This window comes from Phascolarctos cinereus, unplaced genomic scaffold, assembly GCF_003287225.1.
Source record: "Phascolarctos cinereus isolate Bilbo 61053 unplaced genomic scaffold, phaCin_HiC Scaffold_2;HRSCAF=192, whole genome shotgun sequence".
Lineage (NCBI taxonomy): Eukaryota > Metazoa > Chordata > Mammalia > Diprotodontia > Phascolarctidae > Phascolarctos > Phascolarctos cinereus.
Window position 1 is genome coordinate 272467180 of NW_027555625.1, and position 14462 is coordinate 272481641.

Consider the following 14462-nt stretch of genomic DNA (forward strand, 5'->3'; position numbering starts at 1 on the left):
CAGTTTCCACATCTGTAAAATGAGCTGGAGAAGGAAATGACAAACCACTCCAGTATCTTTTCCAAGAAAACCCCAAATAGGGTCAGGAAGAGTCAGACACAACTGAAAACAACTGAACTACAACAACAGGACTCAGTTGACCTGGAATCTAGTCCTAGTTTGCTGTGGGGTATCAGGCAAGTTGCTTCCTATCTCTGGGCCTGTTTCCTCATCTATAAAATGGGGATAATATATAAGCATACTACCTGCTTCACATGGCTGTTGTGAGGGAAGTATATCTTAAGCCAGAGAACACCATAAGAATGCAAAATGAGATGATGGTCTTTGTGCCTCGGGGCCTTTGCCCCTGTCCTTGTGGGCATTCTAAAGATCCTTTCTGGGCCTTGGCTTTCCCAAGGTGTAAATGGTTCTAAACGGGAACTTACCCAGGCCCCTTCTCCCTGCCCCAGCCTGGCTCATGCCTTATTTAGTCTGGCTTGACTGCTCATGCTTTTCTTGGGAATGTCTATATATAGGGGAAGAAGCCAGTACCATTTGCTGCTGTCCATCCTGACCTCTCCTTGGCATTTGAGTCCTCTGACCCCCTCCCCCCATCTCCCCATCTCCTCTGCTCAGCTGCTTTCTGGGGCTCTCTTGACCCTCTTCATTCTTCTCTCCATCTGTCTTGTGCCACGCCTGAGTGGGGGGTCAGGCGTGGGGTAGGGGGACGTCTCCTACTAGTGGAGGCTTGCTATTTTCTAGTCTCCTATGGGGGATAAGCAGGAAATTGTCAGGGCTGCTCTCTGACTCTCAGACTAGGGCAGGACTGACTTCTGACACCCACTTAGTTCCACGTGTGGTCTGGGAGAAGAGGGGATCTCCCCTTTTTGGGTTTCAATTTTCTCCAGTGTAAAATGAAGAGAGTTGGACCAAATGATCTCTAAGATCTAAATCTAAAATCTAAAATAAAAAACCAGCTCTCACATTCTTTGTTCTGTTCTCTACTGTGCTTTCCATTCTGATGTGCTGAAGGTTCCTTTTATCTCTACCATTCTATAATTTTAGAGTCTCACTCCCCAACTGCCCCCTAAAAACTACCAGACATCACTAATGTCCGGAGAAGCCAACAACATACTTCCATTCAAGCAAAAGAGAAGGATCCCTTGTGTCTGGTGTCCTTTATCTTCTCTTTCTAGGGCAAAGTTCCTTTTGTCACTGCCTTATTCCTCTGTCTAGCCATAGTCAGGTCCTTCTCACTGCTTGTTATGACCCAGCTTGGGACAGGTCAGGGGTCCAGTGTAAAGGCTCCCTGAGTGAGATGAGGTATTATGACCCCAGAAGGGTCTTGGAACATCAAGGCAAGCACCTGCTTCAAGGTTTAAGTTTACCCAGGGCGCCTTGGCTAAATTAGGTAATGGGATCAGACTTGGGGAGGGACAGATGCAACAGAGCTCTGGGAGCTAATTGGATCAGGGAAGGCTGGGGTACAAGGGTGTCCAATCCCAGGGAATGGGGGGAGGGAGGAAAAGCAGTAGCCCCTACAAATATTGGGGACTGGGGTGGTAGGGAGCCTTTGGGTGTGGAGTGCAGAGGAGTTGGGACTGACTGCAGCAGGGGTAGCTTGACCAGTCACCATGGTAAGTGGGCCTCCCTTTCCCATCCACCCTGAGATCTTCACCCTCCCCCAGAAATTCTGAGGGGAAAACTGAGCCTTATCTCCCTCTCCCTGGACTTTCATGGCCCCCAAAGAGGCCAGGATGCCCAGGCAACCAGAGGCCGCTGGCCCAGATGAGGGGTGATATGGAGTAGAGGAAAACACAAATTTAGAATATGGGGTATGAGTCTTGATTTAGTCATCAACTTACTATGCCTCCACCCCCTCCCCTTCTCCCCCAGCCCAAGTCATTTAACCTCTTTCTTCAACTGCAAAATGAGAAGACAGTCTTTCTAAGGTCTTTTCTAGCTCTAAGCCTTATGGATTATCAAAGTTGTAAGGAGCAAGGCCATTTAGGGAGAAGGAGCAATTTCTCTGAAGTGTCTCCAACTCTCATCTGCCCTCTCCAACACAGAAGTAGTATAGTGTGGTAAGAAGTGCTGGAATTGGAAGTGAGGGACATAAGTTCATCTTTCAGCTTTGACATCTACAGTGTGAGTGACCTTGGTCAAGTAATGGAATCTCCCTGGGCTTCAGTTTTCTCACCTGTAAAATTCAGGCATTGGACTGTAGGACTCTCAGTTCCTTTCCACTTCTAAGCCCATGATTTTCTCTCTGGAAGTTTTCTTGGAGTGAAAGGCTAATGTCATCTTGGTCTCCTTTGACTGCAGAGAAGAGAGGCTCCTGGGGATTTAGGACTTAGAGCATCTGCCCTCTTCTGCCTTTTCTGGGCTCCAGGCAACGTGGGGTCTCTCTGCCCCAAGTGCCTCCCTCTCTGGCTTTTGCTATTTTTGTTCAAGGAATCCCAAAGACTTTGGGTCATCTTACCACTGAGCCTGGAGAGCAGAGGGAGTGCCAAGGAAAAGGTGGAAGGAGCCAGAGACAGAGGGGCTCGCTTGGCCCTTGAGCAGGGGCTCTGGAGTATGAAAGGGCACAGCTTGTGGTAGGGGGGAAGAATACCAGACTTAGATGAAGGGGACTGGGATCGATTTCATCACTGTTTGTTCCTGTTGGGTCTCAGTTTCCTCCTAATCTACAAAATGGGGGACTCAAGTATTGGGCTTAGTTGGTCTTCATGGTTTTTTCAGCTCTAAATTCTGCAGGCCTTTGAGGGGAGAGGCATTCTTTAGTTTTCAATACCTCGCCACCCCCCCCTCCGACTCCCAGCCCCTCCCTCCCTGTCCTCCTAGCTCTTCTTTGAGGAGTAACTGGAGCCTGGGCCCAGCTGTTCTTACAGCCTCAGTCTAAGAATAGCCAAGGCCTGGTGTGGGACATGGAAGGGGGGAGGGGATGTGGAGAGTTGGGAAGGGGTCCTAGATCCCTCATGCTCAGGCCTGTGGAGATTCTGGGTTTAGGCCTTATTGTTAGACTTCTCAAATCCCTTTATTGAGCAATGGGAATAAATTAATAAATTCCTGGAGCTAGAAGGAGCTTTGGAGATCAACCCCTTAATTTTTATGATGAAGAAACTTGAGGTCCAGAGAACAGAAGTAATTTGCCTACAGTACCACATGAAGTCAATGGCAGTGCTGGGACTCACACTCCGCTCTCCAGTAGATCACACTGCCTCACAAAAGCCCTGGCAGGGACATGTGATTGTCCCCATTTGGAAGAGAAATTGTCTGAGGCCCAGAGAGGTTAAGCATTTTACCCAGTTATACTCCATTAAGGCAGAATGGGGTAGTGGATGGTGTATTGAAGTCAGAAGTCCTGGGTTCATATTCCAGCTCTTCCATATCCTTCCCTTTGACTTTGGGCAAATCACTTAATCCCTCAGGTCCTCGGTTTCCTCTTCTCTAAAATAACGGGGTTGGAATAGATTATCTCTAAGGGCCCTTTCATCTCCAATATTCTGTCATTCTTGTCAGCAGTTGGTGGCTGAGATCTCTCATCTTCACTGTTAGTTCTAATCTATACTGCCCTCTATGGAGGGCCCCTTATCCTCAACCTGATGAATGAGGAAGTGGTAGGGATGAGACCATCAGTCAGTCTCTCTCTATGGTCTGCTGTATGAAGGAACAGGGATGGTATTGCTTGGCTGGCCCCCATGAAGAGGACACCCTATGTGCCCTTTCCTAGAACGAGTTCCTACGAAGCCTAGGTTTGAAATGGCATTAGTACTGGGGAAGAGGTAGTGGTGGTGAATTTTGATATAGCTTCCTCACAACCTTGAACTAAAGACATGGCAGAACAAGATGTCAGATGCTACCAAACTGAGAAGACTTTGAGTACAGAGACTCTATATCTGTGGTCTAAGGACTTGGTCTAACTACTAAGTAAGAAGAAATTGGCCACTAGATGGTGATTCTGGGGGACTCAGAAACTCATAGGGTCATAAAGTTTAGATATAGAAAGAACGTTAGAGACCATCTAGTCCAGTCCCTTACTTTACTGATAGGGAAATAGGGATCCAGAAAAGTGAATGACCTGCCCCAGGTTACATGAGTAGTAAAATAGGGACCTGAACGTAGGTTCACCAGTGAGAGGAACTCTTGGCTCCCCCTAGCCTAGCCCTTCTCCTGGGAATCCCCCTTTACTTTTCTTCTTCCCTTTCTTCTCTGAGGCCTGGTATTTGACTTCTCTTGTATCTTCCAGACGGACCAGCAGGCAGAAGCCCGGTCCTTCCTCAGTGAGGAAATGATCGCTGGTGAGTATGTATTTTGAGAGCTGGGCAGTGGAAGAAAGTGTTCTTGGCTAGGAGTGGACTTAAGGCTGTGCAATTCCTTGAGGTTAACAGATCCTCCTTGTTATTCTTCTGCCACCCTCCCTCTCAGAGTTCAAAGCTGCCTTCGACATGTTTGATGCTGATGGTGGTGGTGACATCAGCACCAAGGAACTGGGCACAGTGATGCGGATGTTGGGTCAGACACCCACCAAAGAAGAGCTGGATGCCATCATAGAGGAGGTGGATGAAGATGGTGAGCTGGGGGATCTCCTGGGAGGTATGAGGAGTGGGTGACTGCATTTGGGCAGGCCTCTGATGCTCACTCTCCCAAACCCAGGCAGTGGCACCATCGACTTTGAAGAGTTCTTGGTCATGATGGTGAGACAGATGAAAGAGGATGCGAAAGGAAAGACTGAGGAGGAGCTGGCTGAATGTTTCCGTATCTTTGACAGGTCAGGCCTGGTGCCCATTGGGCCATGATTACCTGGGAAGGTGTTAGTGAGAGGAGGGAGTGGAGATGAGCTGCTCCAGGGGTCTTAAAGTTCAGCCTCAGCCCTAGTGGGGCGGGCTGGAAAAGATGTGCAAGTGGGTGGGGAGAAGAGGGGGGCTGGAGAGGAAGTCGAGTAAGCCTCGCTGGGCTGAAGTGGGAAGAGGGGGCCCTGGGTCCCAGGCCTTGGAAGATGTGAACTAAATGATCTTTAAGGACGCGTTCAGCACTGTAACCTTTGGTTCATTGCAACACAGTATGTGGGGCAGTCCCTCTGTCATTCTCTTGAGGGACTACCTGAAGAATACCTGGTCTCTTTTCCCTTTCCTCCCCTCCCCTTCCCCCAAGGAATGCTGATGGCTATATTGATGCTGAGGAGCTAACAGAGATCTTCCGAGCTTCAGGAGAACATGTGACAGATGAAGAGATCGAATCCTTAATGAAGGATGGAGACAAGAACAATGACGGCCGAATTGACTTTGACGGTGAGGGGCAGGTGGAGGGGGAGGGGCGAGCATGGGGACAGTGGGGAGGGAGTGGGGGGGAGGGAGAGGGATTGAATAGGCATGTTCTGAGGGAGGGTCAGGGTCGGGAATGGCGAGCTCCGAGACCCTGCTTCCAATTCTAGCCCTGCCTCCCAACTTGCTACGTAGCCTTGGATGAGTCGTTTTCTTTCTTCAGGCCCATTTTTGTTTTTTGTACAATGAGGAGTTTGATTTCATTTCTAAGGTCCCTTCCAGCTGTGATATACTGTAACATATATACATCAACAAGCAGACATTTTCACTAAGAACTTACTGAGGCAGGGAGGGTGAGACTTTGTCCTGAGGCACAGACACAAAGATAAAAATAGTCCTGTCCCTCAAGAAGCTTCCAGTCTAGACATGGGTCCCCAAGGGGTGTAGTGAAGGGTATTGCATTTGAAGTCAGATTAGGGGAGCCTGAGCTGGGCACTGCCACTTACTATCTAAGCATCCTAAGGCAAATCACTTGCCCTCTCTGGCATCAGTTTTTCTATAAACTGAAGGACTTACAGTCCTTTGTCTCTGAGTTCCTTTCCAGGTCTAAATTGTATGAATCAATAACCCTGGGCAAGCCAGGACTGTGTGCACAGTACAGTCCAGGTCTGTGGCCTTCCCCCATAACTCGGTGGTCCCACCCATACCTTTTCTGATTCCTCTCCTCTCCCCTTTCTTCTTGCAGAGTTCCTGAAGATGATGGAGGGTGTGCAGTAAGAATCCAGCACGGCTCACTCTTGTTTTGCCCCACCCTGCCCTTCCCCACAAGGGTTCATTCTGAGATTCAACTGGCTCCCATTTCCCCTGAGACCATCCAGGACTGTTCATCCCTCTCCACTGTCCTCTGCTGCCCTGTTCCCTCCCTTATGTGATATTCCCTCTCCACTCCCTCCTTTGCTCTCCCTCTCCTAGGCCAGGAATGTGTAAATGTCACTAATAAAGGAAAAAAAAGATTTCAAATGGAGCGGGCCTCAGGGGTCTGGGCTGCTCCACCAACTGGGCCTAGAGAACACTGGGTTTATCTAAATCAAAATTCTTGGACCCTGGGCCAGTTACTTAATCTCTCTCTGCTTCAGTTTGTTCATTGACCAAATGGGGATACTAGCACCCAAGTCACAAGGTTGTGGTGAGGATAATGTAAAGTCCTTTGCAAATCTTAAAGGCTTTGTTTCTAAATAGAAATGTTAGCTATTGTACTTTAGGTTTGATGTGAGGAAAAAAAAAACCTGAACAATTACAGCTAGAGTGTGACCTTGGGCTTTCCAAAGTGGAATGGGCCATCTCAGGAGATAAGGAGTTGGCCTCCATTCCGAAGGTCTTCATATAAGGCCTAGATACTCACTGGTCAATAGCTTGTTAAAGGCAGTCTGGTTCAGGTCGGACAGGGATGTGGGGGGAGGGCTGGCTATAGACCGAAGGCTCGGTCTATGCTTAGCTTCTGGTCACACAGTTAGTGTGAGAGTCGGGGATCAAACCCAGGAGGGCCGAGGGTAGCGGGAAGGGGGAAGAAGGGGAAAGCAGGCTAGCCAGTCGATGCAGCTAGGGTAGAGGGAGCTGGTGGGTCGGCGCTTTCTGCTGTCTCCGCCTTCTCCGGATCCAGGAGGGGTGGGGAAGGGGCTGGCCGCTGGCAAGGGCGGAGGCTGGAAGCGAGAGAGGACTGGGCTTTGGTACTCCAGACTGAGGTCAAAGCCAAGATCGCCCAAATCGAGGGAGGCATGCGGGGCGCGGGGCCAGGGGAGAGGGCGCGGGAAGCCCGTGAGGCTGTGGCCGAGTGCAGGGCGGCGTACGAAGCGCTCAACAGGTTCACTGCGAGCTACAGGCAGTTGGTGCTGGGAGTGGGCAGCTCGGCTGACGGAAGGAGGCTGCGCCGGGCTCTGGAGGACAGCGGCCGCAGGGGCTTCGAGCTGAGTCTGGGTGAGCGGACAGGGCACGGGGGCGGACGCAAGGGGCAGGAGCGGGCGGGCCAGGGGCTTCCAAGCCGCCTAGGGGGAAGGGCACTGCGTTTGGAACAGACACTGGGTTCGAATTCCGACTCCGCAGCTTTGTTGCCTGGCTTTCTCTTCGGTAAAAGGTGGGGGGACTAAGTGGCCCTCTTAGGGATACCTGGTCACACTTGCAGGCCGTCCTCCAGATCATAGTGATCATTTCAGCGTATGAAAGCGAGGTCCAGAGCTTTTAAAGTTCTCACTGTAGCTGCTGAGATCTTTGTAACCCCCTGCCTGCCCTCCCCCTTCCCTGACTGCGGCTGCCCCTGCTGTTTGCCTTTTCTTTCCTGTCCCTCCACCAGGACTACGGAACCAGCTTTTGGCTGAGCTCACAGAACCAGGGGGCAGGCAGGAAGAAGAGGTGAAGATGGAGCTGGAGCGGATCTGGGTGCTCTGTCTGTCTGCCTTGGAAATTTTCCTGCAGGATCTGGGTCGGGCCCATGACCTCAGCCAGCTCTTCCCATTGCCATCTCTGGCCCCAGAGACCCAGTTGGTCAACACTGGAGTTACATCCTTTGGGCCCAAGGGATGGAGCCTGAGACGGCCCAGTGGGAAGGCCTCTGAAAGAGCTAGGGAGCTGCCTGAAGAGCTAGCCCAATGGGGGCAACGCCTGGAAGAGATGCTGGTGGAGATGGAGACCAAGGTCAATGTACCTGTGTGGAGTGTGGAGGCCACAGTGGATAGTCCTGGAGCCGAAGAACCTAGCCTTGAGGGCTCAGCTGGGAGGAGTCCTCGGGGATGCTGTGCCCGGGCTCCACTCAGGCTTCAATCTCATTGTATAGTGGCATGAAGGAATCTAGGGCTAGTGCAGGGACATCTCCCCCCTTCCCTTGGGAAGTCAGTAGATCTTCTACACCAGGGGAACCACTTTCAACATAAGGCTAAATCACTTTCTTTCCTAGTTCAAATCCCAGAAGGATGTGTGACAACCAGGGGTCATTAGAAGAGAGAAATAAGTCTCTTACCCCAAGAGTAAGGCTGAAGTGCAGCTACAAATATAAAACAGCTGGGAGGCAGGATAACAGTAAAGAAACAAACTACACAGAGTATAAGACGCAGGTTCTAGGTCCATTGATTTAGCTATGTCTGGTTTTCACTTTTCCCATCTATGGTAAAGGATCGGTTTGGATGAGCTGATCCAGTTCCAGGATTCTTTCTAATTCAAAACATTCCATGGCCTATGTTCTAATGTCCTCCCTAGCTCTGACACTGTACACTGCTTGCTAGAGAGACTAGCCCAGACCCTGGGGAATTGTTTCCTCTAGGACTAGGCTCAGCTTACAGCTCCTTCGTTTGCCATCCTGCCTCTAGAGAGCCAAACAACACAGTAACAGCTTAAACAACAACAAAACTTCATTTATTTATACATTAATGTTGAGGGCTGGACAAGAGTTTAAGAAAAAAAAAAGGAAAGGAAAACAGTCTATGAAAGAGTCCTGTACAGAAAAAAGGAGAAGACAGGTTATGAGGAAGGGAAAAAGATAGACGCATACATATACACATACACACAAGATGAAGGAAGGTGGGCTGGGCAGCCAGGGTCAGGGCTCTTGGCTAGTCACCTGCTTCATGTACGTTTCCAGCAGGTACTTTTTAAAGGCTGAGGAGAGAAAGGATGAGTAGGTAAGCAACTAGCCTGGGGGTTTTCATGGACATGCCAGTGTTTTGGCAAACCCCCAAAAGGGTTAATGTTAAGTCTAATAGTTTTAGAAATGGGATAGTCTGGCCCTGACCTTTCTCCAGTTTCTTCCTTCATCCTAAATTGCCCCTTTTCCCTCTAATCACTTCTAGGGGAGGTGCCAGCAGCAAGGTGTTGTGTCTGTACCCTACCTTTGCCCAAAATCTCCTGAGGAGCTACTAGAAACTAGTAGAATTCATTCCCTTCCTAACCAAAGTCCAGTGTTTGTTCCCATACACACTAAGCTCTCCCTCCTAAGATTCTTTCTGTTCCATTCACTTAAGAGTATACATATTGTAGTTAAAAGCTCTCCAGGAATTTTTGCAACAGCTATTGTAAAAGTAGCACCATGGTGAGGTTTATCATTCTACCCACGTGCCATTTGCCCAATATGTTCTCAAGGAAAAGGAGTTGAATCTATATGGAGTAGGATTTCTTCATTTTAAATCCTCTAGGTTTTAGCAGACGACCTACCTGTGGGGTTTGTCCAAAGTTCAGCAGCATGTGTGTTCAATGGGCTGTCAATGTTGGGTTCTGTAGGTGGAGACAACATGTTAGGAAGGAAGGTCCAGAAAAACAACTGTCAGGGAAATTGGAGCTCTGTGGGAACCAGGCTCAGAAGTGTAGTAATAGTTAGGCTAGGTGGCTTCTGACATTCTATGTTCTATGGTCCCTTCTAGACTTGACATTCTGTGAGTTACAAGATGGTAAAAGGAGAGTAAAAAGTAATCCTAAACCTCAGTGGATAGTTAGGGGTGAGGGCAAGGGCACAGAGGAAATCCCAATGAGCTAGCAGGCATCACCTCCCAGCAGGCTCTGGATAGATAGCAGGATGGTCCTGACATCATACAGAGCTGACCACTTGTCCTTGAGGATGTCCAAACAGATATTGCCTTGGGTGTCCACATTAGGATGGTAACAAGGTGTGACAAATTTCACAGTGGGAGCATTATATGGGTAGCCACTGGGGAATTCCAAGGAGAGCTTGTACCTTAGGTCTTCATATACCTGGGGAGGAAGAAGCACCCAAATAAATTAGTGAGTGGAATATGGTGGGCTTGAGGGGACATCTAAGCTACAGGAGGCACTTTGGAAGAGTCAGAAGGCCTGAGTCTTAGTCCCTAGTTCATAGGCAAGTCTGAGTTTCAGTTCTTCATCTATGAAATGGTATTATCACCATATGCCCTTCCTAGTTCACAGGGCTATAGAGATGATCAGTTGAGTCAAGGGATGTGAAAACCCCTGAATAACAAAATTGTAAGAGATTATCACTATTTCAGGGTTGGGTTTTCTCATGTCCCCCTCAAGGGATTCCTCTCACCCAATCCCTCAGTTCAGCTATATACCACAAAGCAAACTCCATCATGTCCCACCCATTTCCAATCCATGATACTCACTGTCCCAGCTGCCCCATGGATGGTCCCAACCCACTTGAAGAGATTGTCTGACTCTGGGAAGGCAGAGATTCCTTTGTCTCCAGACATCTGCAGAGGAAGAATAAACCTTTTCTGGGGTGGGTTGCTGAGCATGCAGCCTTAGATGATCCCTAAGGTCCCTTCCAGGACCCTGTGCCTCTAAAGGGGAGGGAGAACAGTTGGGTGAAAAGGCAGCAGCCTAAAGCCATACTATTTTTCTTATTGATGACCCCAATAAAATACTCCCAACCTGGCTGATTAGGTTGTTTTTTGCTTTTGGGGGTGGGGTGGGGAGGAGTCAGCAACCAACCAGTCCTCCCGGGGAAGGCTATTGGTTAGAGGTGGAGTTGTAAAATCCCACACGTTCTCCAGGTGCCCCTCGGTTTAAAAAAACAAAAAAAGGAGTTTGGACTCCGAGGTCCCGTTTCAGCTGAGAGTCTTTGCCTTTGGTGGAGGGGGGGGGGAAGGAAGGGCTGTGGGTTGGTCTGGGCTGGAGCCAGAGGGCTGGGCAAGGGCCTTCTGGCTGCTGGGGCTGGCCCTGGCAGGCACTTACCATTAGGGTCATCAATTCCTGCTGTAACCTGCGGAGAAGGGGCAGGGAAGGGTTCGGTTACTGAGATTAGGAACCAGCCCAGCCTTACCCCAACCTCCTCCCACTCGACCCCCACGCTCCAAGCCCGACCTCCGGCTGATGGGGTGTCCACTCCCCAGCCTGCCCACCCTCCCCAGCCGCACGGCAAACCGGCTTCCAGGCCATTCGCGCCTCGGGATTCGGCAACTCTCACCTCTTGCCCACAGACCCGCGGGCAGCGCCCGCCCCAGGCTCGCCTCCCTTACGGGCAGCGGCGGCAGCACTGGCAGCAGCCGGGTCGCGGTTCTGCGAGGCCATGGGGGACCAGAGATAAAGGAAGAGAAACTCCCGGGCGGCAACTGCGCGGCTCCAAGCCCGCCCGCCCGCGTTTGAATTGTAACCCTCCGGCGGCGTCAACCAATCGGAGCCACGCTTGGGTTTGATCCAGCCAATGGATCAATCCAAAGCGCCTCGTCACCTAGAAACCTGTAAATCCACCCACCAGAGTGATAAGAAATGGCCAGCCGGGGCTCCATCCCGAGACGATGATTGGTAGCTGGGACTGTCTACTAACCAACGATCTTGTGGATGATTGGTGGCCTTTGGGGAAGGCGGATTCTTAAAGGGCTACAGAAAAGTACACGTGGGAAAGCCGTGAATTCCAATTAGTTAAACCGAGGAGACACCCAGAGATTGAGCTCCTAATGGGTGGGACACAGGGTTTGGGAAGGGATCTAAGGGGTCATCTAAGGCTGCACGCTTAGCAACCCCAACCCACCCTTCCTACTCGAGGCCTAATTCTGGAACCCAGAGTGGGGTTGGGGCAGGAAGAAAGCCACTGGTTTTTTGTCCAGGTGACCCTTTCTCTCTCTTCTCCAGTTAGTTCTTATTCGAATGGCCCTGTTTAACACTCCCCATTCTAGGTCTCCTCACAAGAGCAGCACCAGAGTCTGGAACTCCCAACAGAAGAGGGGAATTTATAGCATATCCCCTCCTCCCCCCACGTACCCTTCCATCCAATGACACTGGCCTTCTTGGTGCACCCTGAACAAGACGCTCCATCTGGGTTCTGGGGTTTTTCTCTGGCTGTCCTCCCCCACCCCCCAAGCCCGCCCTCCATGCCTAAAATCCTCGCCCTCCTCCTCATGGCTTCTTTTGAGTCCCAGCTAAAATCCCACTTTGTACAGGAAGCATTTCAAAATTTCTCTTTAGTGCCTTCCTTCTATTGATTATCTCCACTTTTATCTTGTATATAGCTTATTTGAACATAGTTGTTTGCATACCGTTTGCCCCATTAGACTGCGAGTGGCACTCTGACACTTACAGATGTCTCAAGGCGGTCAGAGCAGTGGCACCTAGAATTTAACCTGGAGAGGACAGCATGACAACGGATAGTGCTAGAACTGGGATCAGAACACCTGGGTTCCTATCCTGCCTTAAACAGTTATTTACAAACTGTGATACATGGTGTGTCTCTGAACCTGCTTCCTCATCTGTAAAGTGTTAATCATATTTATACTACTTCATAGGGTTGTGAGGAAAGTGCTTTGCAAATCTTAAAAAGCATCATATAAATATGAATTGAGATTTTAGAGACCCCCTAAAAAGGTAGAAGGGGAGTTGTAAGGGACCACAGATCAACTCACAGCTCAACAAAAATTCCCTGTATAACATCTCTAACAAGTGGTTATTTGAACTTCTCTTGAAGATTTTTAGTGTTGGGTAACTTATTTTACAGATAAGTATATTGAACAAAGCCCAGAGGGGAACTAATTTACCCAATGTTACATAGCCAGTTAATGGCAGGAGTAAGCTGTTTCTCATCTACCCAGGCTAAGTCTTCAGTTTGCATCCATATTCAGTACCTTAGGGTCATACTTAAAAGAGACTTCAAAGATCATTCAACCAAATCTCCTCATTATACAGATGGGAACAAGTGACTTGCCAAATAACACAAAAGACAGCTGCCAAGAATAAAACCTGGCTAACCTGCTGCCCAAGCCTGTGATTCTCTGAAGTTCATGCAGTCAACAAAAACAACTTCTTTTCAGCCAGGGACCCAGAGATTTAAGATCAGATCCTGTGCCTTCCTCTTCATAGCTGCTGCTTCTTGTTTTGTCATAAATCAGCATTTATTATTTAAGTTAAAGAACAGTTTATAAAGGAGGTAGGGGGCACATTCAGAACAGAGTCTAAGGTGGAGCCCTACGGGAGGGTGAGAAGGGAGGAAACAGGGAGACCAGAGCTTCTCATCTGTCTGCTCTAGACGGGGTCGATCCTGATTTCAGTCTTGGTCCAGGGCACACAATGAAGCACATGATAAGATAAAGTTCCAAGGGGTACAAAAACAGCAAGGGGTGGCCAAAGTCACACATCCAACCAAAGGTGGGGGCTAGGATTTCCCTTAGATCAACAGCACTGCTTCCTTTTATGGAATTGAAGCATAGTCTGATTAAGTTCCATCCCACGATTTTCAGCTCTTATGAAACAGCCTTGTAAAGTCTTTGTGCTAAAGAACTTTCATCTCCTCTTTAACTTTTTGTACCTTCTTCTAGTTTCTTTGAATAGGCATCCAACTTGTAGGCTGCCAGCTCAAGAGTTGCTACTTGCTCCTCAGTTAAAGTGATGTGATCCAGATGAGGCTGAAGTGCTGCATATTTCTGGCTTCAGTCCTGTAGCTTTCTGCGTACATTTACCGCAATTATCTTTCATTTCTAGATACTTTCAGCTAGTCTGTTTGTTCACATTTTCCAGAAATTTAGTCTTCACTGGTGGCTGTCAGCTTACCTGTTAGGTACACGTCCATTTTGGAGAACACGTCCTGGCACAGCCCTGTGATGTGCGCCGTGTTGGGTTCCACGGCCTCCTCTACTACTGTATCTTCTAGGCCAGTGAAAGGAGGAAGGAGAAAGAATAGGGATGGGAGAGAGGAGGGAAGGAAAAAGGAGATAGAAAGGAGAGGGGAGAAAAAGGGCTCAAAGTTTCTTTCTAGAGGAAGCACCTCTTTATCTTCAAGGACCACTTCTAGAACAGCAGAACCACCCCCTTCTTACAATGGGGGACAGCCCACCACAGATACCTACAATTATTCCATGGGCCTATGTGACTACCAAGTTCTTGCATCTGGATGTTCTGTATCTGTCTTCTATTGGAGGAATTAGGAATCAGTTGTTCGTCCAGTGTCTTGAGGTAGGGGCTAAAAAGGTTTGGTGAGGTAAGAAGTCACACCGATTTTCCTCCCGAATTAGCCTGAATTCTTATAGAGTAGAAGTGGGAAGAGACATAAAGTAGGCCATGTTTTATTGCAGTTTGGTACAGTGCAAAGAGCAAGATAATTTGAGCCAGGATGTGTGAGTCTCAGCTATCGCTTTCAAGTTATGTCTTTGCAAGCCTGTTTCCTCATCTGTAAAATAGAAACATTGTTATTTCTACCACCTAACTGCACAAGGGACACTTGGACCTGACATAGCACCTGGTTTTTGCACATCTCAATTATCGGTTGTATTCTAA

The 14462-nt window shown here is 49.0% G+C and overlaps 3 protein-coding genes across 3 annotated transcripts; 2 read left to right on the forward strand and 1 right to left on the reverse strand.

The window, feature by feature from the left end:
- Positions 1–1542: 1542 nt before the first annotated feature.
- Positions 1543–6267, forward strand: TNNC2 (troponin C2, fast skeletal type). The gene is made up of 6 exons (XM_020965699.2): positions 1543–1616; positions 4229–4280; positions 4408–4551; positions 4636–4750; positions 5134–5270; positions 5989–6267. The coding sequence occupies exons 1-6, from the start codon at positions 1614–1616 to the stop codon at positions 6018–6020; spliced, it is 483 nt and encodes a 160-aa protein (XP_020821358.1). The 5' UTR covers positions 1543–1613; the 3' UTR covers positions 6021–6267.
- Positions 6268–6921: 654 nt separating this feature from the next.
- Positions 6922–10635, forward strand: LOC110193739 (regulator of G-protein signaling 9-binding protein-like). Its single transcript, XM_020965731.2, has 2 exons — positions 6922–7217; positions 7591–10635. Exons 1-2 carry the CDS (start codon positions 7019–7021, stop codon positions 8076–8078), a joined length of 687 nt encoding a protein of 228 aa, XP_020821390.1. The 5' UTR covers positions 6922–7018; the 3' UTR covers positions 8079–10635.
- Positions 8624–11335, reverse strand: UBE2C (ubiquitin conjugating enzyme E2 C). The gene is made up of 6 exons (XM_020965730.2): positions 11167–11335; positions 10935–10962; positions 10364–10450; positions 9770–9974; positions 9441–9500; positions 8624–8888 (listed from the first exon to the last, which is right to left on the reverse strand). The coding sequence occupies exons 1-6, from the start codon at positions 11268–11270 to the stop codon at positions 8830–8832; spliced, it is 543 nt and encodes a 180-aa protein (XP_020821389.1). The 5' UTR covers positions 11271–11335; the 3' UTR covers positions 8624–8829.
- Positions 11336–14462: the final 3127 nt, after the last annotated feature.